The 23,633-nt window shown below is 51.7% G+C and overlaps 1 protein-coding gene across 1 annotated transcript; it reads left to right on the plus strand.

The window, feature by feature from the left end:
* Positions 1–81: 81 nt before the first annotated feature.
* Positions 82–10,804, plus strand: NELFB (negative elongation factor complex member B). Its single transcript, XM_050319796.1, has 13 exons — positions 82–235; positions 361–524; positions 704–803; positions 1,647–1,877; positions 2,783–2,968; positions 4,280–4,392; positions 4,797–4,899; positions 5,943–6,038; positions 7,202–7,344; positions 8,242–8,348; positions 9,205–9,346; positions 10,043–10,151; positions 10,395–10,804. The coding sequence occupies exons 1-13, from the start codon at positions 134–136 to the stop codon at positions 10,530–10,532; spliced, it is 1,734 nt and encodes a 577-aa protein (XP_050175753.1). The 5' UTR covers positions 82–133; the 3' UTR covers positions 10,533–10,804.
* Positions 10,805–23,633: the final 12,829 nt, after the last annotated feature.

A 23,633-nucleotide genomic window follows, 5' to 3' on the forward strand; every position in this document is an offset into this window, starting at 1 on the left:
GCGGCGGGGGGGAAGGGAGGGACACGGACCGCGCGGAGCCGGGGCGGGACCGGGATCAGGGTCGGGATCGGGGTCGGGATTCGGGATTGGGATTCGGGATCGGGAGCGGCCTCGCGGGCCCGCCCAGGCCGAGATGTACGCGGGGCTGCAGGAGCTGGGGGTGGCCAACGGCGAGGACCTCAAGGAGACGCTGACGAACTGCACGGAGCCGCTCAAGGCCATCGAGCAGTTCCAGGTGCCGTGAGGGGCCGGGCTGCGGGAGGAGGAGGAGGAGGAGGGCGGAGGGAAGGACCCGTCCGGGCTTCTCCCTCTTTTCCTTCGCTGTGCAGCGCGCTCAGCCCCGCTGTGTCTCTCTCCCAGACGGAGAACGGGGTGCTGCTGCCCTCGCTGCAGTACGCGCTGCCCTTCCTGGACCTGCACGGCACCCCCCGCCTCGAGTTCCACCAGTCCGTGTTCGATGAGCTGCGGGAGAAGCTGCTGGAGAGGGTCTCTGCCATCGCCTTGGAGGGGAAGGTCGAGGAGAGGTCGGTCGGCTGTCTTGGTTACTTGGGGCGAGCTGGGAATTCCGTGTGAAAACGCTGTGGTGGCTCCTGCAGGGGAGAGTTTGGTACCTCGGGAATCGAGTTCCAGCGGCTCTGGGACGAGCCACTCTGTCCCTTTGCTGCTCCGTGGCGCTGAGTCTCGTGCTCTCCCGTGTTTCCAGATACAAGAAGCTGGAAGATCTCCTGGAGAAGAGCTTTTCCCTGGTCAAGATGCCCTCGATCCAGCCCGTGGTGATGTGTGTCATGAAGCACCTGCCCAAGGTAGGACCTGCACTGTGCTGGGACACCTCTGGTGTGGCTCCTCCAGCTGTGCTCCCTCTGCACACCTTTGCAGGTGTGTTGTTCACTGTTAGGCACTGACTGAAGATTTAACTCATTCTTGTATCTGCTGCCAACTTGGTGGGCTAATTCAAAAGGCATTTCACATTTTTATAATCAGATGAGGCTATTTCCCCGTTTTCCTCAATCCATGCAGCTTCCTAAAAATAGTCAAGTTCACTGATAGGTGAATTTTTGCACAGCTGATTTAAAAATCTGTGACAAGTGGAAGGTAAGATTTGAAGAATGGAGCTAGAAGTAGACAGGAGTGAGATTCAGATCTGTGAGACAAAAGTCTCTAGGAGTGTCCTTATTAAAAGCATCATATTGCAATTAAGGTAATGGATTCAAAACTGCTACTGGAGTTTTAGCAAGTCACTGAGTTTGGAAATGTCATCCCCAATTCTCAGCACTGTGGATTTAAAGGAAATCTTTTTTTTCTTCTTTGTAAGAAACAGCCCCCAGGGAACGGCTGGAGCTGTGTCAGGGCAGGCTCAGGGTGGATCTCAGGGAAAGATTCTTCCCCCAGAGGGTGGTTGGCACTGAACAGGCTCCCCAGGGCAGTGGGCACAGCCCCAAGGCTGCCAGAGCTCCAGGAGGGTTTGGACAACGCTCTGAGGGCCAGGGTGGGATTGTTGGGGTGTCTGTGCAGGGCCAGGGGTTGGACTGGATGGTCCTGGTGATCCTTCCAGCTCAGGATGTTCTGTGATTCCACGCTTTAGGTGTCTCCTGTGGTCAGTTGGGCAGGTGAGGGGCTGCCCTGTGTAACTGCTGTGTCCACTGCAGGTCCCTGAGAAGAAGCTGAAGCTGGTGATGGCTGACAAGGACCTGTACAAGGCCTGTGCCGTGGAGGTGAAGCGGCAGATCTGGCAGGACAACCAGGCCCTGTTTGGGGACGAGGTGTCCCCCCTGCTCAAGCAATACATCCTGGAGAAAGAGAACATCCTCTTCAGCAACGACATCTCCTTCCTGCAAAACTTCTTCAGTCCTTCTCCCAAAACAAGGCGCCAAGGAGAGGTGAGGACAGAGGAACCCTCACAAGGTGCTTGAGTGGAATCCATCAGCGTTCAGTCACCCTCATCACAGAACAGGGACTGTTCCCCCACCCAGCTTTGCTCCTGAAGTCCTGTAGCTTGACAAAGTCTTTGCTAGAAATACCAGGCCATTTTCTCCTACATATCTTGGTGAAAGCAGCAGGAATTATTTTAATAGTCACTCAGTGCTGTGTAATGATTGATGAATGTTCTAGGCTGTTCATGCACTTTTGAAAAAACATAGGAAGGCCAAAGTTGTTTTCTGTATTGCCCAGTGTGGCTTTAATACACCTCAGGTGTTTGGAAGGCTGAGCATCTCTTATCACATCAGTTTGAATATGTTAATATGTTAAATTTCTTTAATTGGGACTTCTTTTATGGTCCAATAAAATTTGCTTTACTTACTAAATTTTTTTAAATAGAAAGCTGTAGTTAGTCTGGTATCCATTGCTCTTGGAATGGAATTAATTATAAGGCAGTATAAAGCCATAATTTCAGAGAGGGCAGTATGTTTGTTACATGAGGGCCTGTTTTGCTTTCCAAACCATGTAGTGTATGTTCTCTGGTGCAATTTACTCAGGTTTACACTGCAGAGTTGTGGTGTAACTCAGCACCACACATCCACTTGTACACTCCCCCTGCTGGGAGAATCAGGAGGACAGAAGAAAGAAGCTTGTGGATTTAGGTAAAAACACATTATGGCAGTGAAAGATTTGGTGAACATACCCTGAACAAGTGCTCTTGGAAACTGTGGCATAAATAGTTCCTTTGCAGGAACTGATGTCACTGTGGATGTTTCAATAAATCATGTAATAAAAGTAACTTACATTCTGTGTGTGTGAAGTAAGAGCACCTGCTGGTACTGAGTGCATGTTTTTCCCATGTTAGGTGGTTCAGAAGCTGACCCAGATGATTGGGAAGAACGTGAAGCTCTATGACATGGTGCTGCAGTTCCTGAGGACGCTGTTCCTGCGCACCAGGAACGTCCATTACTGCACTCTGAGGGCAGAGCTCCTCATGTCCCTGCACGACCTGGAGATCAGTGAGATCTGCACTGTTGACCCCTGTCATAAGGTACTAATCTTGTGGGACACAGGGGAGGATTGCTGGAGAGTTCTCTGTTTCCCCCACTCCTGCTGCCCTGCAGGACTTCAGCCCAGGGAACACGAGTCCTTTCTGTGAAGGGAGGTCAAATCTTGAACCCAAATGTCATCTTATATCCCTTGCAACTTGAGGTGAAAATGTCATCTTGGTGAACCAGCAGTTTGCTTTCCTTTCATAAGCCATGAATCATACAAATGTAGGGCAGTGTTAAAAGCAATGTCTAATCTGACACCTAATCTGTGCAGATGCTGCAAAAATAACAAAACCCATCCTGTAGCCACAGGTTCTTAATCCCAGCTTGCTTCCCTCTCAGTCGTGCCTGGTGGGATATACTCCATCTACCAGTAAACTGTGTGTGAAATGCTGCATGCTTTGGATCTTGAATTATAAGAAAACATGCAACTATTCAAATATTAGGAGGAGACAGATGTGTTAATGATATCACACCAGGATTGTGTTACTGGCCTGTTGTCCTTGCTTAGCTTCACTCTGGCCTGGACAAGGCTTTTCCTCTGGAGTAGTTGCTAAGTTTGGTGTGTGTTATGCTTAGAGATGATGTCCTAGAGTGATGATAAATATTCCTGCCTGCTTGCTAATGTGTTCTGATCTAGAGTCCCCAGATCAGTGCACACAGACAGTGACTGCAGAGAAATGGGGGAGTTCTTGTTCAAGTTTGGTTTTCAGCCACTTCATTTTGCCACTGCTAAATGCAGTGATGCTGCAAGGACAGTGGGTGAAAGCATTTCAGAAAATTCAGCAAGCTGTGATTTTTTGACAGTTGAAATGTTGGGGGGAAACACAGATTGGTTTCTGAAAGGGGAAAAAATGCCCTTAATATTGGATTTCACTCATACAGCTCTAAAGCAGGATCTCCACTGTCAATATTCCCTTACTTAGAGGGTGGGAGTGGTATTGCAATGGCCAAAATATCCCAGATTTTTATTTCTAGGTGATGCTGTTTCTTTCTCAGTCTCCTATTTGTGTAAATCCACAGGTGTGCTGGGCAGTGGTGTGTTTCATAAGTGCCTGCTCCTTAATTTCCAGGGAATGCCTTTCCCAGGAGAGGAGAAGGTGACACCAGGTCAACTTCCCTTGGCATCTCTCACCTCCTGTTGGGCTGTTGGCATCTCAGTGTTGGTGACCAGCTTGGCACCACTATTAAAGTGTCTAAATTCCAGGTGTTGGGAGGTCCTTCTGAGCCTGTTTTCTCTGCCATCACGTGTGTTACTGCTGGGTTAAGGAGTGGCTGAGGGTGATGAAGCTCTCCCTGCTTTGTGACAGTTCACCTGGTGCCTGGACGCCTGCATTCGGGAGAAGTTTGTGGACAACAAGAGAGCCCGGGAATTGCAAGGCTTTCTGGATGGAGTGAAGAAAGGGCAGGAGCAAGTGCTGGGGTGAGGCTCTTGTGCTGTTCATTGAGAAAACTCAAATGGGTTCCTGGCAGTCACAACCTCTGGCAGGGCTTGTAGGTGGTAGTTCTTCCCTAGAGCCAGCAAACCTCCACAGCTCCAGCCACATCCCAAACATCCCTGAGCATTACTGCTCGTGGCAGGGCCAAGCACAGAGCTTGCACGGCTTCAGCTGTCTCCCCTGTGGCCTGGTGACTGGCTGTGGGAGATCTCCCGCTGGATCTCACCTCAGAAGACCTTTCAGTTGTTGTTTTTGAGTCTTTCAGGTTAAAGAAGTACCATTTGTGGTGTTTTTACAAGGCAGGAGAAGGTTCACCAGGTGGACACAGGTGCATAAGGTGCAGTTGTTTGCTATGTATGACAAGTGTTTGGCTTTTGCTTCTCCTCAGGGACTTATCAATGATCTTGTGTGACCCCTTTGCCATCAACACCTTGGCCTTGAGCACCATAAGGCACCTGCAGGACCTGGTTGGGCAGGACACCTTACCCAGGGTGAGTGTTGCAGCTTGTGTAGCTGAGCAGGTACAGCACCCAGGGAACGGCTGGAGCTGTGTCAGGGCAGGCTCAGGGTGGATCTCAGGGAAAGGTTCTTCCCCCAGAGGGTGGTTGGCACTGAACAGGCTCCCCAGGGCAGTGGGCACAGCCCCAAGGCTGCCAGAGCTCCAGGAGTGTTGGGACAACGCTCTGAGGGACAGGGTGGGATTGTTGGGGTGCCTGTGCAGGGCCAGGAGCTGGACTGGATGATCCTTGTGGGCCCTTCAAGCTCCTTCTATGTTTCAATAATTTTGGGACTCTCCAAACGGACAATGAATCTTTTGTACGGCTCATTCTATCCTGGCAGCTGGGAAAATGCAGAATCATATCCAGAAAATGTGCCTGCCTGCTTTGTCCTTCCATCAGTTTGTCTGAGAGCAGCAGCCTTTCCCCTGCCACAGTAAATGCCAGGGGTTGGTTAATGCTGTTCTGCTCTGTTGCTGAGATATAACACAGTTCCTGGAACAGTGTCTGCAGGAGGTGCTGAAATGTTAAAGGAGGGCACCCTTGCAGGTGTCTGAACAGTGTGAGGCACTTGCTGGTGTTATCCCTGAGTTGTGAAGTGTTATTGTTAGATAACTTCCTCATGACAGTTTAACGCTGAAATTCGTTTTGGTTTCAGGGCACAATGTAAACAAAAAACCCATTGTCATTCTTACACACCCTTTCTCCTTTCTTCTGCTTGGTTTGTCCTGGCACATATTACATTTCAGTGCACTAACTGGGCTGGACACCTTTAAAAACCACGTTGTGATCAGGTAGCTGCAAACTCCCTGCTGCTTTATGGAAGCTACAAAACCCCACCAGCCCTCAGGTGTGTCTGTGATGTGATTGCTGCTTGAGGAATCAGGTTTCAATTAAATTGGAGAACTAAATGTTTCCAGCAGTCTTTGATAAAGCTGCTAATCCAGAAGAGCTTTGAATGTAAACCACTGCTTTGATATAAATATCTCATGTGGAAGATCAAAATAGCTGTTTTTCTTCTCCCCTTAAAATTGGAGGAAAGCCCAGACCTGCTGCTGCTCCTGAGGATGCTGTCTTTGGGACAGGGGGCCTGGGACATGATTGACAGTCAAGTCTTCAAGGAACCAAAAATGGTGAGCCATTTTGATGTTTAGAATTTAACACTTTTAATTGAACAAGCTTAGATTCGTTTGCTATTTACTGCGTCCCTGATTTAACGCTCACTGCAAACCTCTCGTCAGAGCTTTCTTGGGAAAAACAACGTCAGTGGTGACAGAGCAGCAGCTCCAGTGGACCTGCTGTGAGCTTCCTTTTCCTGATTTTTGATTTCCATGAGTCAGACTTTACCCCTATGAAATACTGCATTGGTTGCTCACTGCTCTCTCATTGTTCCTGGGACCTTCTTCATGACTCACAGGTTTGTAGGACACATCTTGCATGAGGAAAGCAGGATTTCCAAGGCTGGTGTGAAACACCACCACCAGAAATGTTTCTCCCTTCCAGCTCTGTGTTGTCTCAGCTTTGTGCAGTGCCACATTTAGCACTTTCCATGCTTTGGAAACACTTTCCCTGGTGCAGGTCAGCTGAGGGCAGGCCAGCCATGGTGTTGCACAGCGTGGCTGCTTCTCAGGAGAAATTTGCTGTTTCTGTTCTGAGCCATAATGACAGGAAATGTCTACTGAGGGGGATAGCTGAAGTCTCCAAAACACATCTATTCCTGGCTGCTTGCATGTTTAAATTTACCACAGGGAGGGTGTGCTTCACCACTGGGATTGTGGCAGGGAGAGTGACCAGTACTCCAAGGGTAACACCGTGATTTGTGTTCTCTCACGAACCTCTAGGGAAAAACATTCACAGTTTCTTTCCAGAGGGAATCTCTGTATTGCAAATCTGTTTGAGTTGGGTTTGTGTCACCACAGATAAGCCTGGACTATGCTGGGGGTATACAATTGTTGATAAAAGCAGTTTGGTTTCATCCTTAACACTGCAGTGCCTGCAGCAGTTTTGGGAAGGGTCTCTCAGAAGAAGTGCTGTGTAACTGTCCAAAGAAAGGACTTGAGCAGGAAGATTTCTGTAGGTGAGGTGAAGTAAAATTTTCCTGGTTACCATGGAACACATGGAAGTGAATTATTCAAGAGTTTTGACAGGGAACTGGATGTCTGAGAGCTTGTTTTCCTCGGCGTAGGATGAGGCTCCTCACAGTGCCTCGCTGTTTGTTACGGCGCTCCAGGACCATTAGGTGGCATGAAGTGATTGATGATGACTCTTCTCCCTCTCTTCTTCCACCCCCTCCAAGGAAGCTGAGTTGATCACCAGGTTCCTGCCCCTGCTGATGTCCTTTGTGGTGGATGACCACACCTTCACTGTGGATCAGAAGCTGCCCTCGGAGGAGAAGGGACCGATTCCCTACCCCAGCACCATTCCCGAAGCTTTCACCAAGTATGTAATCCTGCCTCACCAGCTGTACGCATGCTCTGGTTACCACAGCCCAGCCAGCCCTGGCAGGGAAAAACACTCCATGTGCTAAAGGCAAGACTTTTGGGGATAAGATTTAGCCCAAATTAATCAAGCCTGAACTTTTCCTTTTAAGGGAACAGGTTTCCACCACGGTTCCTCAGTAACATTTCTTGTAATGACCGTTCTTTTAGCAGACTGAATATGAAAGTATTTGGTATTTCTGTTCAAATTGCTGCTTGTGCAGCTTCCCGAGGCAGTGAATGCTCCGTGTTTGGGTGATATTTGGGTGCAGATGGATGAGTGCCCATGCTGGGTTCTGGAGAAGCACTATTGGAAATCAGAAAGCTGGCATTTTTGGCACCCACACTCATTCTCTGTTGATAACCTGTCACTCCAGGGTAATTGTGTGCTCCTGTATTCAGACCTTGCACTGATTTCCAGGTCAGTTCTTGTCTGTTTGCTGGAATCTGGAGTCCTGCATCCCAAGAGCTGTACTCTCCTCTACGATCTTTGACTTTGGGGAAGCTAAAACACAACAGTGTTGGACTTTGTATCATTTTTGAGTATTTGGGCTACTTCTAAACCCCAATTTGAGTAGCACTTTTACCATGAACACATTATAAATGTCCACAATCAAATCCAGCTGTTTGGCTGTGAGATAGCACAGTATTTCCTGAATGGGAGATTTTTTTGGAGCATGATGGTGATCACAGGGATGATCCATCTGCTCAGTCACTGAGTAGCTGCTCTTCAGTGGGTTTGGGGTTAGCCAGTGCTGTACCTGCTTGATTTCTATCAGTATTTTAAACCTCTTTAAAAAAAATTTTAAAAATCATTTTAAGCTGTATTGGTGAAGAAACTTTGCTTCTGCCGTGACAGATTCCTGCAGGAGAACAGAATAGCCTGTGAGATTGGGCTGTATTACATCCTTCACATCACTAAACAGAGGAACAAGAATGCTTTCCTCAGGCTCCTGCCAGCACTAGGTAAGTTGCTGTGCCATCTTCTATTCTGCAGCTGTATAGGAGGCAAGTAAACCTGGGGTGAAGGGGATTTCAGAGCCAAAGATGTCATGTCCTGCTTTTGTTGACTTGGTTGTGGGTCCCTGGAGAAGTGTTTGGGTTTGTCTGCAATTTAGGGGCACTTCTCTGCTGATCTGAGAGTTTAGGGATAGTGGCTGAGGGTCAGTTCCTTCGATCAAAGGCTTTGTGAACAATTAGTTAAGAACTGTTTGGGGTAAATCTGAAAGATTAAAGAGCAGGTGGCTTAATTCTGCTGCTGCCCAGAGTAACTGCAGGTAACCAGAATTTCCTGGGGCTTGGCTTTGTGTGCTGAGAAACCTGTAACAAAATAGGACTGAACATTTATTTTTTTACTAGGATTACCTTGTTCACTGACTCCTCTGGGATAAGTTGCAGGAGAGCTCTGAATCAACCTGCTCCCAATCTTTAATGTCTGAAAGATCAAAGCCACCTGCCTGGGCTACCTGTTTTCTAAGGAAATGATTAAAAATGACTGAAAGAGAGTAGGTATTAGGAAGAAATCCTTCCCTATGAGGGTGGGCAGGCCTGGCACAGGTTGCCCAGAGAAGCTGTGGCTGCCCCTGGATCCCTGGAAGTGTCCAAGGCCAGGTTGGAGGGGCTTGGAGCCACCTGGGCTAGTGGAAGGTGTCCCTGCCCGTGGCAGGGGGCTTGGAACTGAATAATCTTTAAAGTTCCTTTCCACCTAAACCATTCCACGATGAAATCTCATTGCAGGATTTTCAACAGGAGCATCAGCTCTGTGGTCAGGTTTTGGCACATCCTTCTCAGCCTCTGTCTCCTTTCTTCCCATGTTGTTCAGTTGAGACATTCAGTGACTTGGCCTTCAGTGATATTTTCCTGCACCTGCTCACTGGGAACCTCACACTGCTGGGGGATGAGTTTGCACTGGAGGAGTTCTGCACCAGTCTCTTCGATGGCTTCTTCCTCACTGCCTGCTCCAGGTAAATTGGGTTTTCCTGAGAGGGAAGTGAAGGGAGTGAGTTTACAGAATGCCTGAGAGAGGCTTTACTGCTTTCAGCAGTATAGTTCAGCAAATTCTTCACATGTTGTGGAAATACTGTCCTGATGCTCTTTTTCTTTAGGGAGAGGCTTATATTTTGTGACTTTTTATCAGCAAAGTTATGTGCTGATTATAAATTGTTACCTGAACTGTAATTCACTACTCACAAATTGGAGTTGCACAGGAGAATATCCTTCAGGCTTTGCAGTAGCTCTGAATATGCAGAGTTGACTTCAGCTCTTTGCAGTATCAGCTGCACACACAAATCTGTTGTTACTGCTGGGAAGTCCCTGTGGTTTAGCTGGTGGCCTGCAGACCAGATCTGACCTCCACAAAGCTTCCCAAAAAGTGTCTGGAGCTGCTGCTGGGGCTGCTGCTGCTTCTTCCTCCCCACGTGGAGGGATGAACATCCTCCTGCAGGTGCACATGGCCTGTCCTGCAGGGAGGAGCTGCTGCCACATCTGTGCTTAAAATCTCCCCCTGCCTCCCTGTGGTTGCTGCAGGACCACTCCTGTTGAGCAATTCCATGAATCCTCTTGGAAGATTCTAACAAAGCTCCCAGCGTGTGGGGGGGTGTGGATTGCTCTGGTGCTGTTACTGTAGCTCCCTGGCTCTCAAGGTGCTGTTTGTTCTGCAGAAAGGAGAACGTCCACAGACATGTGCTCAGGCTGCTGCTGCATCTGCACCACAAAGTGGCACCAGCCAAGCTAGAGTCTCTCCAAAAGGCTTTGGAACCCACCAAGCAGGTAGGAAGGGGAGCATGAGAAGGGGAAAACTGGTTGCAGATGAAAGCAGCTGCCTTTCCAGGCGTGGCTTAATGGACCACGAGCTCTGCTCTCAGAATGTTCCCAGTTGCAGCTCAGTTACCTCGTAAATTCCTTCCTCTGTCCCTGTTGGTTTGTTAAGGGTGATGGCACACTTGGTGTGCTGGGTGGGACTACAATGGAGTGTGACTCTTGTTTTCCCCCCTCCATCCTCATTTTTCACAGAGTGGGGAAGCTGTGAAGGAGCTTTACAACCAACTCACCGAGAAGCTGGAGCTGCGCAAGCCGAGCCCAGCTGAAGTGACCGAGACCCCCTCCATGGAGCTGCCCTTGCCCACTGTGCCCACACCAGCCTCACGCTGAGCTGGCCCTGCAGGACAACAACTAACCCAGTGTGAAGCTCTCTGCTGCCTTCTGAGTGTCTCTGCCCACAGGCTGGACACAAAACAACAAAAAAAAGCCACTGAAGCTCCTTCAGGAATCACTGCAGTTTGCCCAACTCATGCTGGCTGGAAAACTGTATGCAGTGCATTGCAAGGTTTACTTTTCTTGAGGATAGCTGAGTGTCTTCTTGTAGAGCCACTTAAAATCTGACTGTACATTGTTTTTTTCCAAAAGAAAATGCGTATTTTTAAGCTTGGCATCTTGTGTTTTTAAACCACTGTAAGAACTGCTCAGTGAGTGTGGAACCCCAGTGTGGTTGAGCAGGTGGTGTGGGCTCCTGGGGCTTGTCATGGCTTTCCTTGGCCTTGGGTCTGCTCTTGGGGAATCTTTGAGATGCTCAACAAGAGGAGGTGTCAGAGGAGAGAAGCTCCCAACCTGGCCTTGGACACTTCCAGGGATCCAGGGGCAGCCACAGCTTCTCTGGGCAACCTGTGCCAGGGCCTGCCCACCCTCCCAGGGAAGGAATTCTTCCCAATATCCAATCTGAACTTACTGTCTTTCAGTTTGAAGCCCTTCCCTCTTGTCCTGTCACTCCAGTCTCTTGTAAATAGTCCCCCTCCATGTTTCTTGTAGCTCCCTTCAGGCTCTGGGAGGCTGCAGTTGGGTCACCCTGAAGCTCCTCTCCTCCAGGCTGAGGAGCTTGCCCTTCATGGCTCACTGGTGTCACTGTCTGTGCTGTTCCAGCTCATTCCAGTTCTGCTTTTGTTGCTGCCTCGGGTGGAGCTTGCAGGGAAGTGGGCATGGGAGAAGAACGAGTAGTGGGAGTTTACAATGGAATTCACACCTGTCTGTCCCTGCAAGCAGGAATTTGTCTGCAGAATTACTCCAAACCTCAGAGTAACTCAGATCAGCCTCCTACCCAGCCTAAACCTCCTCCCTTTTCTTTTTGCCTCCCAGTTCCTGGTACTTAAGCACTCCCAGTGCCAAGTCATGCTCAAGAGACTTCTGTTTCCTGAAGCTGTGCCCAAAAACCCCACAGAAATGTGGTAGTTGAGTAGAGGTGGATCTCCCTCCCCAGAGCTGCTCTCACCCTGCTTGTGTGGTTTCCTTCCTCCTGAGCTCAGAAATGCTGTGTGAGGAGTGTGAATGTCCCCTCTGTGCATCTGATGCAGGAACTTGTGATACCCTGTGGGACAACAGGGAAGGTGGGGTGGGTTTGGGGTGCAGGGTCTGGGGTGCCAGGGATGCAGGGGTGTGAAGCGTGGGGTGCTAGGGGTGCAAGGTCCAGGGTGTCAGGAATGTGGGGTGCTGGGTGTGCAGGGTGTGCAGGACAGTGTCTGTCACCTGTGCCAGGGCCAGGACCCACCTTGAGTTCTGCTTGGGGCTCCCTCTTGGAGGATCCCACTCCCTGTCGTGTGGGATGGCCCCGTCCTGTGGCACAGCTGTGGGTGAGGACAGCCGGGCTGGGCAAGAGAATTCTGTTTTCCTAATCTTTTCCCCACTGGCCTGTCCGTGGCCGTGCTCCCTGGGCTGGCAGGCACTGCTGTGGGTGTGCACTAGAGGGTGGTGCAGCCCTGCCTGCCCTGGGATCCCCGACAGCGAGCTGGGATCGCTCCCTTCTTACACTTAGTTTGCCTTGACAACAGGGGGGTGATACCTGTGATGTGAACTAACTGTGTGTTCTCTCCAAACCTGCCATGCCTGACTTGGGGGGTGAGTTTTTACCATGAGTTCTAATCAGTTTGAGCAGCCTGGTCCTCACTGGGGGCGTTGCTGAGGGACCAGAGTGACCCAGAGCCCAGCGAGGTGCCTCAGGCTCTGTCAGACTGGGACTTATATGATGACAAGAGGTGGGAACGGGACAGCTGAAGGCATTGTCAGGCATCCTCACACTTGTGAATGCTCAAAAGCATCTGCTCCTTGGCAGAACACCCTGTTCTCAGCGCTGTGGGTGCTGGATCCGCTGGGAAGGAGGTTGGGAACAATGGAAGGGGTTGTGGTGCAGATGGCCGGAGGGAAGATGGACATGGAAAGCAGCGTCTGACAAAGGCTGGAGCAGATGCTGCACAGCAGAAAACTGAGCTATCCCTCTCCAAGGGACTTTTCTGGCAGAGCTGCTGCAAACTTCAGGCTTTGGGTTAATTCTGGTGAGCTGTGCGTGGTGGGGGGTTGGGTTTGGGACTTTCCCTGTAAATGAGGATCCCCTTATCCCCAGCTTCTCGGAATGGATGTCTGTGTTCCACTTTTGGAAGAGTTACACTGAGCCCAGAAAATGAAGTGACACGAAAAATCTTGTTAACTCCTGTCCTGGTTTCAGCTGGGATAGTGTCGATTTTATTTCTGTATCTTTGTTTTCTTCTTAACTGCTTTTGCAGACTCGTTCAGCCATTTGAGGGTGGAGAACAGCCCCGATTTTGCCTGTAGGTGGGTGCACGGGTATTTCCAGCTGCTGTAAATGCTGGTTTAGCTGTGCTGGTGCTGGGGTTGTCTCAGCTGAAGGGAGGTGGTGCTGGGAGGTGCCAGCAGCAGGGCTGTGTGGGGCAGGAGCTGTGCCCTGGTGCTCTGAGTCTCTCCAGAAGCAGAGGGGACTGAGCACGTGGGACAGTTCAGAGAGTTCCTGGCCCCTGCCATCCAGTTCTGATGGATGGCACACAGATTGTGCTCTCTGTTTCCTTCTGTGCAGTGGTCCTGGCACACAAATGCCCCTGTTAGTACAGCTGTATCCCTGGAGAGATGTCCTGGTGGAGCAGCTTTCCAGGAGGAGGGAGTGTTTCTGCAACTGTCTCTGCAGCTCTTACAGATCCTGCTGTGACCTCAGGGCTCTCTGCACTCTCCACCTCCTTTCTGACCTTTAATTCCCATCCAGGCTGTTGTGTTAGTAAGGACTGAGCTCTGCAGGGCTCATGTATCAGTCCAAGCTCCCTCCTCATGTCTCAGGCATGCTCTGGTTGTCCTTCCCAGCACCAGAGCCAGGCTCAGCCTTAAAAACAAGGGCAAATCAGCTCCTTGGAGCTTCAGGTGGGTGTAAAACTGGGACTGAGAGCAGCTCCACTCAAGGTGGAGGTTGAGGACACACCAGACAGGGCTGCAGCCCTGTGGTTGCTCCAGGCTTTGCCATTCCTGGATATCCCTCTGCACTCCCTGCTCTTTCCCAGGTCCCTTCTCTGTTCTTGCCCTCTGTGGTGCAAGAGGGACCATCAGCAGATTGAGCAGAATCCAATTAGCACGTGGAGAGCACACTGAAGATAAGGAGGTCGGTCCAGCTGGAAGGATAACTTCTCAGAAAGCAGCCAAACCATCTGTGGGGGTGGGTTTTGGCCTGCTGGACCTGCCAGGGGAGTTTGGGGAGGAGGACAAAGCTGAACAACTGGATGCAGTGAAACCAGGTTCCTCCCCTTGCAAAACACTTGCACAAGGGGCAGAGGTGTCTCACCTGGGCTGAGGGGAGTCCTTGTGCTGCTTCTCCTCCTCAGCAGGGCCTGTGCTCAGCAAAGGGGGAAAGCATCAGTGGTAGAGCACAGCTCCAGCCCTGCCTGTGTCAGAGAGCACAGCAGTGAGGGTTGGTGTCTCCTTCTCCTCCAGGTTCTGTGAAGGGAACTTCTATGTGGCAAGAAAGTAAAAAAGATCAACTCCCAGACTGGTTTGGGTTGGAAGGGACCTTAAACCTCATCCAGTCCCACCCCCTGCCGTGGGCAGGGACACCTTCCACTAGCCCAGGTTGCTCCAAGCCCTGTCCAACCTGGAATTGGACACTTCCAGGGATGGGGCAGCCACAGCTTCTCTGGGCAACCTGTGCCAGGGCCTGCCCACCCTCCCAGATAGTTCTGTGGTAATTCCTGTAACCAGCCATCAAGTTTGAGTCAGACTAAATCCATCCTGGTTCTTGTTCTGTTATTATAAAACCCACTCCAGAACTCAAAGACAATTGTTATTACTTGTAGTTTTAATATTATTTCTTTCCCTCAGACCAGCAATGCATTTGCTGTGCCCAAGCTGTGTTGCCTGATGAGGGTTAACAATACAAAAGTGGTGAGATGTGTATAAAATCCTGGGGGTGAGTCATTAGCAATCTGATACAAAGCAATCGGATGATTAAGAGAACAAGTTTCATATTACCATTTTTTCAGCCACATTTGTTATTAGAAACAAGTGAAAATCCTCAGAAGAAACGTGCCTCATGGCATCTGTTCTTTGTCTTTTGGTAACTGTTGACTCCTCTGAGCTCATGGAAGGTGCTGACAGACTCTGCAACGCCTCTTTTGCTTTTTAACTCCGAAACTCCATTTTCCTGCCCGCTGGGAAGGCTGAGAGCTGTTCCCTCCTGGATCTGCTGGCAGCTGTGTGCCCCCTTTCCTCCCTCCTTCCAGACCTCTTTGACTTGTGAGCTGGGGCAGGGAGCCCTGGTGTGCTGGGAAAGGCAGGGCTGGGTGTGCAGGGGGGGTTTGCTCCCCTGAGCTGCACACGAAGCCTCCTCAGAAATGTCCCTGGTTACCTGTGCAGCAAAGCCTGGGTAGGAGCAGCAAAGCATCTGGTCCAGGAGGTCACAGCCAGGTTTGCTGCCAGTTTGTTCCACTCCCAGTGAGCCCCGTGGGCTGTTTGGTCTCTGCTGAACAACCCCGTAATTGCAGAGGGATTTTTGCAGGTGGATTCCTCGGAGAGCGGCCAAAGGGAGGTGGTTTTCCATCTCACCCGTCCCAGCAGGACAACACCCACGGGCTTTGGCTGAGGACCAGAGTGTGGGGGGATGCAGGAAGCCCCCCTGCAACCAACAGGGTCCTGCTTGGGGGTTTGAAGACCCCACACCTCCAACCCACCTTGGCCAGTGCTGTATCTCAGCAGAGGGACTTGCACTTGCAGGTGTTTGTGGCCTGGGTGGGGGGGTCACTGCACCTTCTGGATGCCACAGGAATTTTGGACCATGACCCCATGGCCTGCTGCAGGAGCTGCTGGTCCTGATCTTTCACTTCAACCTGTGTGTGTGGGGATGGTTTGATGTTCCCAGAACCATCCTGGTGTCTGGAGGGGCCCTGCAGCCTTTGGGCCCCAAACAAGAGGAACCCAGGTCTCTGTCTTTCCAGTGAAGCTCAGGAATTCCTTCTGAAAAGCCAATAACTGCAATAAGTCAAACAGTTCAGGCACACCCTGACTTACTGCAACAAAACAATCACTGCTGCCTTATTGTGATGCACCTTGGAGACTGGGAGAGCTCTGGGTCAATGGTGAGCCTGAGGGAGGTGGGGTTTCCCGTTTTTTAATCGGTTATACCACATTCCAAGTGGAAGAATGAGGCAATGGGTGCTTCCCAGGAGCCTGGGGGAAGGTGATCTTTGGTGCTGGAGTGTGCCCTTGAGGGCTGCAATGGATATAAATACTGACTGGCACCTACCACCTCTGTTCATGAAAATCTCTTTAGCACTAAAGAGGCTTAGATTGTCATCCAGCACCGAGGGAAACAGGCCCTGAGGAGCAGAGTGACACAGTCCTGTTCCTCAGTGTCCTTGCTCCAACAGTGCAGCCCACAAGAATGGGAATGCTGCAGCAGCCAGGTTTGCAAGGAATGAAGGGCTTGGTGCCCACACAATTAATCTGGGTTTGTCTTCCAGCCTAACCAGCTGGACTGAGCCCTGGACAAAGGAGCCTCATTTCCACCCTGGTTTCACAAAGGAATTGCAAACCTGACATGCTGCTGCTTAGGAAAGAGATTTTGTCAGTGCTCCACTGGGTCCCATTCCCTTTGTGGCAGCTCCCACTGGGAGATGGTCCCAGTTGTCCTCTCTGGGGGTTTCTGCCCCACCAAAACTGGGGCAGAATGTTTTGTACCCCAGAGCCTGCTTTTCGTTCTTCAGAGCCTGCCTGAATTCCAGGCTCTCTGACATCACCTCAGGTGCTGCTTCCCTCTCCCTTCAGGCTTGGGGAACTTTATTCCATGCCACTCCTTTCACTCAGCCTTCATCCTGAGCTGACCTACTTGTCGTTTCTGTGGAGGTGTCTGAGAGCAGCAGGAGAGAGAGAGGATGTCCCTGAGCAGTCCTGGCTCTTCATTACAGCAGTGGACAACTGGAGAAGCAGATCAAGGCTCTGCTCTGCAGGTGAGCTGTGTTTCAGCAGGTGCCTGTTATGTGATAACCTTGTATACACATTTTATTGGCTTATCTATGGTGTACTGATGATTATCAAACAGGTCAACAGCCCAGCTGGTAATTGCTCCCAGCTCAGGAAGCCACGGGGAGTTTGCAAAACATTCCTGGGCTCCACTGAGAGGCTCTGGGCCAATGGAGGATCTGCACAGGTGCTTCTGCTCCCACCAAACCTCTCCAGGACAACACCAAGGCTGTGCCCTTGGGCTGAAGTTATGGAATCACAGAGCCCCAGACTGGTTTGGGTTGGAAAAGACCTTAAAGATCATCCAGTCCCACCCTCTGCCACGGGCAGGGACACCTTCCACCAGCCCAGGTTGCTCCCAGCCCTGTCCAACCTGGCCTGGGACACTTCCAGGGATGGGACAGCCACAGCTTCTCTGGGCAACCTGTGCCAGGGCCTGCCCACCCTCCCAGGGAAGGATTTCTTCCCAACATCTGATCTAAATCTACCTCCTGCTCTGGGGGGCAGAGGGGAAACACCAACAGCTTTGTGGGGGATCTCAGGGCGCCCCACAGCTGTGAGAGGGGTCCTGTACCCCCTGTACGGCCACCACAGGGGTCCCTCAGCACCATGGCCAGTCCCACCCTGCTCTGCCCTCCCAAAACGGGCTGTGATCACTCCAAATTCTAATTTATTTTTTTTTTTACTCATTTGTCAAAGAACTTATTGCTCGTGACTTGTCCCCGTTTGGAAGCAGCTGTGACAGTAACTCACGAGTCTCGGCCTTTCTGCCCTGTGTAGTATTAAGTGTTATTTTTATTCAAAGGATGGAGCATCTCTCACAAGCCTGACTAAGTTGTTTTGAGCTGTTCTGCTGCTCTTACCCCCCGGTAATTTCTCCCTGGAACAAAGGAGTCACGTTGGCTTTACTCATCCAAAACTGCACATGCATGAAAGCTCAGTGCTGTCCTTAGCCTGAAATCCCTCCCCACGTGGGGCTTGTGCCATGCACTGGAGCCCATCGCCTGCAGCCTGGCAACCGCCTCCGTTGCCACGGGAACGGCTCCACTACCCTGCCATGGACAACCTCCAGCATTCCCATTTTCGGAGCTTTCAGAACACCTCCAGTCCTGGCTTGTTTCATTCACTTGCTCACTCCCATCCACGAGGTCTTCTCCTCCCAGTTTAGAGAGTTACTCAGCACTTGTGGGACTCCCGAGGACTCACACAGCGCTTCGAGGCGCAGCTTTCTCTGGGATGTTGATGCTGCCCTTGGGTTTGTTTCCTGTGCAGATGTAGCACTTAATTAGCATTTAATGTGTATTAAGTTCGTGCTTCATGGAGAACTACAAAGCCTCTGATTCCTGCACACTCTTCTGCACTTACAGAGGGCAGAAGTGCCCGAGAAACCTCCGACCTCAGGTGTTAAACCCCCGAGTGAGGGAACCTGAGTTGTGGGAGAAGCAGCTTCCTGGTGGTGAGTTTGTTGTGGGATTGTGTGTGATGGGGTGTCACACCTGCCCTCAGATCCCACTCCCCAGCAGGTGCAACCCCATTCCCTGTGGGAGAGCGAGCCCAGTGCTCCCGGTGTTTGGGCAGGAGCTGTGGAGGATCATGAGGGTCGCTGGGTTTGCCCCTCCCCTGGGCACTTTTTTGGCACCCAGGTGGCACAGCTCTGTTAAGCACAGGTAGGTCTTCTCATGATAGTTATTTATGGGAAGATTGCACTGGAATAACACGAATTTTGAGTAAGGTGGTCTTAGAAATGCATTCTTGGGGGTATTTTTTTTTTTTGCTTGGTTTATACAAATGCCTAAACAAGGCTGGGTTTTGCTTTTATCCAGCTAGAAATTCCAGGCACAGGTCCATGGGGGAAGGAAGGAGAGGCTGAGGGGATCTCAGGGTGGGGAGGCCCTGGCAAAAGTTGCCCAGAGAAGCTGTGGCTGCCCCTGGATCCCTGGGAGTATCCAAGGCCAGGTTGGATGGGGCTTGGAGCAACCTGGGCTGGTGGAAGGTGTCCCTGCCCATGGCAGGGGTGGAATGAGATGAGCTTTAAGGTCTTTTCCAACCCAAACCATCCCATGATTCTGTGATCTGATGGCACAACCAGATCTCAGTTATCAAAATCCTACACCTGCAAACAGAAGGAGGTGGAGGGGCCGGGAGAGGAGCCGTGGTGTGGAAAGACTGGATGATGTGGCATCAGGTTTCCTGCACATCAGGTGCCCGCCAGAGCCTCCCCACGGGGGAAACAGCAGCTGAAGACTTAGGTAAGGAAATAACAACAACGAGGAAAACCAAATAACAGTGTGAGAAAACTGAGGAGGAGAAAAAAAAATAAATTCTCAGCTGCAAAATACTCAGTAGCTCTCCCAGTCAACATCGGCTCGGTGCATCCCCAAATCCTGAGACACTGGGGAGTGACAGCTCGGACAATCCCGAGTCACTGACTGGGGGTTTGATTTATTCTTTGCAGCCAGACAGTGCTCTCTCCCTCTCTCCCTCTCTCCCCCTCCCGCTCCGGTGAGCGGGCACAGCAGCCACCTCTCCCCCTCCACCAACCAAAGGAGGGGGGGCTGCTCCTGCAGTAAATAAAAGTGTGGGAAGCTCATGGCTGCGGAGTAATGCGGACAAAGCGCGAGGGAGAGGGGCGCAGAGGGACGGAGCCCCCGGAGATGTGACCCACCCTGCGGGAGGACGCGCCCGCAGCCTGCGAGCCGCGTTTGTGCTGCTTCACCGCGACAGACACCGCGCTCGGATCCCCCGGGGGATTCTCCGGCACTAATTCACTCCGCACAAAGCCCAGCCTGCCAGGCTTGCTCTCCGGCAGCAACCTTCGCATCGCTCCGGCTCCCCTCCCGATCCCGAGCTGCAGGAGCTGCTCCCGAGCCAATGTCACCTGTGCCCAATGAAGCAGACCCCGAGGTGCCACGCATGGATCCCAGGATTCTCATTTTCCTTCTCTACGTGATGATCCTCCACGAGCTGGTGAGCGGCTGGATGGAGTACCAGAAGCAGATGGCCAAGCCAAAGAAGCAGGCGGGTCCAGTTTGGTCCTCGAGGTGAGTTGATGCCTGTTCTGGTCCCAAAGGGGCACAGCTCAGGGATGTTTTGGTGGGAAAGGCTGTCTTGTGTGTGTCAGTCCTTGTAGATGTGTGTCTGTCTCCTCTGCTGGGCATTAATGCACAGGGTGAGGGTTGAGGTCTGTTAATCCTTTGAGCCTGTATTGTCTGAGCATCCCGTGCATTTGACACACTTGCAGATAAACACGCCTGTAAATGTGTTTTGTTTTTTTTTTTCCTGTGGAAATGTGCTGTAACTCAGCACATTTGCTGTGACTCAGGTTCCCAATCCCCACACCTGGAATAGGAAAGTGTGGGTAGCAGAGGAGCTACACTTCGTGCATGATATTCATCAATGAGGCACAAACCTCCAGGGACTCCTGCAATCAGAGTATTTCATGTTAAATCACTACTGTGCATGTCACTATCTCTCTGCCTCCTCCCACTCCCTGGGCTGTGCCCACTACACCAATCCCTTGTTTTCTGCCCAACAACAAAAATGAGCTGGAGAAATAAGGACATCATCAACAACAACAACAAAAATGCTGCATATCCTTACAATTCAGCTCTGCTTCTGTTCACAGTGGTTTTGGGGTGGTGGTTGGCTTAGCAGTGTTGGGATCTCTCTTCCATCAGCTGTGTGATTACAGACTTGCACCCCCTGGACCCAAAATTCACCTCCTGCCAGGTTTCAGGCCATGGCAGACCAACACCTCATAGCCTTGGACCTGAAACGATGCCAGTGACCCAGTTTGCTCCAGGTCTGACAGCTGCAGCTCGAGTGAGCTCACAGCTCACTCCTCATCCTAATCCTCTGACAGGCTTCATTCCCAGCAGCAATTCCTGTGCCTGGTGCTGCACAAACACCTTCCCAAGGTGTCTCCACAGACAGGACCCCCCCAGGGAAAGCAGTGGAGTGAGGAAGCTCCCGGGGCTGATGGAAATCAGTAGCCAACAGCTCCCCAGCCCCTTCATCTGCAGTTCAGGGATGCATTCCCTGGCTGGATTTCCAGACCAGCAAAGCTGAGCTGCACCTTGTACAAGTGAAATGATTAACACTGGGAACACTGCCATGGGTGGAGACAGTGCAGAAATAGCTTGAAAGAGAAGGGGCTGGCTGGCTTCTGATTGAGGTCAGAGGCAGATTTCATCGCTGTCTTCAAGGCAGAGTGCAGGGAGGACTTGGGACACGACTTGCACTGAGCTCTGGGGCACCCTGATACAAAAGAGAAAACCTAATGGAGTTATTTGATTTACCAGAAGCCACCAAATAACTCGCATCGAGCAGCCAGCAAAATGTCACGGGACTGGGGTTTTTTTATAGGGAACCTAAGGGAATTAGGTATCCCACCAAACCCAAAAATCTCTAAGGGCTGCCACCTCACCCAGCCTCATCTGGGGAGATGGGACCAAGCCAGATGGTTTGTGCAGAGCCCCGGACCCTGGAGGCATCCCAGCCCTCTCCATCTGAGCTGTCCCTGCCCCTGCTCCTGCTGCTCCTCCAGCTGACCCCAGCCAGTCTGGGAAAGCAGAGCCACCAGCTCTGTCCCTGTCACATGGATCCTTCACATGTTGCTCCATAAAGAGGCTCCAGAGCACAGGAAATTGCAGGATGATTTGGGATCCTTCCAGTGGAACTAAGACTGTCCTGTGTGGACACCCTGGTTCTGGTGTAGCCTTGGGCTCACACAGCCCCACTGAATAAATAATGCCGAGGTTTCTTGATTGGTGAGCCCACAATGCCAGGTTTCCAGTGCTTGGAGGGCACAGCTGGAGCCAGATGTTCACCCTTCAGTGTGGTCCTGGGCTTGGAAAGCGCTCAGGATTGGTTGCCACGTCCGTAGCCCGGTTGTCCGTAGAGGTCAAGCCTTGGCTCAGCAGTGGGATAAAGCTTCCTGATGCCCTCAGGGATCTGGGACACCCACCCTGGCTCAGCTCAGCCCTGGTGGCAGTGGCTGTGGAGCCTTGGCACGGCTGGCTGCCACTCCCAGCCAGGAGGGGATGGGGCGAGCTGGGACCTGAGGGTTGGTTTAGGAAGGATTTACAGGCATTGCCAAGGCAGTCACTCAAAACCTTTCTTTCTGTAAGAGCTTAACCCTGAGGCAGCAGCTCCTTGGATGAGGTGGATGTGAGGGCACAGCTTCCCAGCACAGCCTGGAGCTGGGCCAGTGCTGGAGAGGTGAAGCTCCATCTCCTGCCACAGGGCCTGAGCTGCCACCTCCCTGGCCTGTTAGAAGTAATTAACGTGAAAACCAATTAGGAAATTAAGTTATAAAGCAGCAGGCTAATTAGGACATGAGAGTGCTCTCTCTTGGCTGCAGCCTCAGCCCAGGCAGATCCTTTTGTGGCTGTTGAATAGTAACAGGCTCTGTTGTGAGGCAGCTTTTTCTCACATTCACAGCTTTTCCTCAGCTCCCTCTTCCTCCGCTCCTGGAGTGGCTGGCGGCTCCCCCGCCCCTGCCTCCATTCATCAACCTCCTCTGGCATCCCAAGGCACTTCTGCTCCCTGCTCCCCCTTCCTCCAGGGCTTGGATCACAGAATCACAGACTGGGTTGGGTTGGACATGACATTAAAGCTCATCTTGATCCACCCTCCTGCCCTGGGCAGGGACACCTTCCACCAGCCCAGGTTGCTCCAAGCCCCGTCCAACCTGGCCTTGGACACTTCCAGGGATGAGGCAGCCACAGCTGCTCTGGGCAACCTGTGCCAGGGCCTCAACACTCTGATAGTAAAGAATTTTTTCCTTATATCTAACTGAAATCTACCCTCTGTCAGTGAGAAGCCATTCCCCCTTGTCCTGTCACCCCAGGACCTTGTCCCCAGTCCCTCTCCAGCTCTCCTGGAGCCCCTTTAGGCCCTGCAAGGGGCTCTCAGGTCTCCCTGGAGCTTTCTCTTCTCCAGGTGAACACCCCCAGCTGTCCTAGAGCAGAGGGGCTCCAGCCCTCAGAGTACCCTCTGGCCTCCTCTGGACGATGTTTATTGACACAGTCACCGGGAATCACAGGAGGAACAACTCTGAGCAGGATCTGGAAAGAGGAGAGATCTCCACTCACCAAACCCAGAGATCACCAAGGCACAGCCCTTTCTGCAGGGATGGGGACAGGACTCCATATGAGTGTCACTCCAAACTCCTGCAGAACTGTTGTGTCCCACCTCACCCCCAGCACTGGCAGGACAAGATGCACGTTTGCTGTGCCATGAAAATGGGGAGTGAAGGTGTCAGCCAGGAGGAAGCAAAGAAGAGCTTGGGACACAGTGCCTGGGGAGAGGAGACATGCCCAGGGCAATGGGCTTGGGTGTTCAGTCATCCCAGAAGAGCCTTGGGTGAACACAGCCCTGCTGCTCCTGCAGCCCAGCCAGCTCCAGGAGACTGCCCTGGGAATCTCTGCATGGCTGTGCTTGGTTCCTGGCGTGGTTGGTTCATGGAGTGCTTGGTTCCCAGCCAGGATAACCCCCCTGAGAGGACATGGACTGAAACAAAGTGTGGCAAAATCCCAAAGAAAAGCCAGGACTGCACGTTGTTTGTTTTAGTGGTTTTTAAGGAAAACTGCCCGAAGGTATTTGAAGTTTTGGAGGGGTTTGTTTCCAGTGACCCACCTGGAGAGAGGGGACAGACCCTGGGGTCTCTCATGGGCTGTCTGGGTGGATTCTGAGCTCACATGCATGCACTTGAAGTTCAGCAGCTCCTCCCAAGACCTCCTGGCTGGGACAGGGAAGGTTCCTGCCACCACTTCAGGTGCTCAGGGGAGGCTCAGCCCTGAATCTCTGCAGTCCAGGCACCCTGAGCACCAGGCTCTGCAGCAGGACCCAGCACTGGCCCTTCTCTTAGCACCAGTGGGGGTGAACTAAAAATTCCCTGTGCTTTTAGGAGCCTCCCCTGGAGGCAGCTCTGTCCCACCCCAGTAACAACGTCTCGCTTTGTTCCTCCACAGCAAC

The sequence above is a fragment of the Myiozetetes cayanensis genome, unplaced genomic scaffold (genome assembly GCF_022539395.1).
Source record: "Myiozetetes cayanensis isolate MyiCay16 unplaced genomic scaffold, myiCay2020 scf23, whole genome shotgun sequence".
NCBI classification, from domain to species: Eukaryota; Metazoa; Chordata; class Aves; order Passeriformes; family Tyrannidae; genus Myiozetetes; species Myiozetetes cayanensis.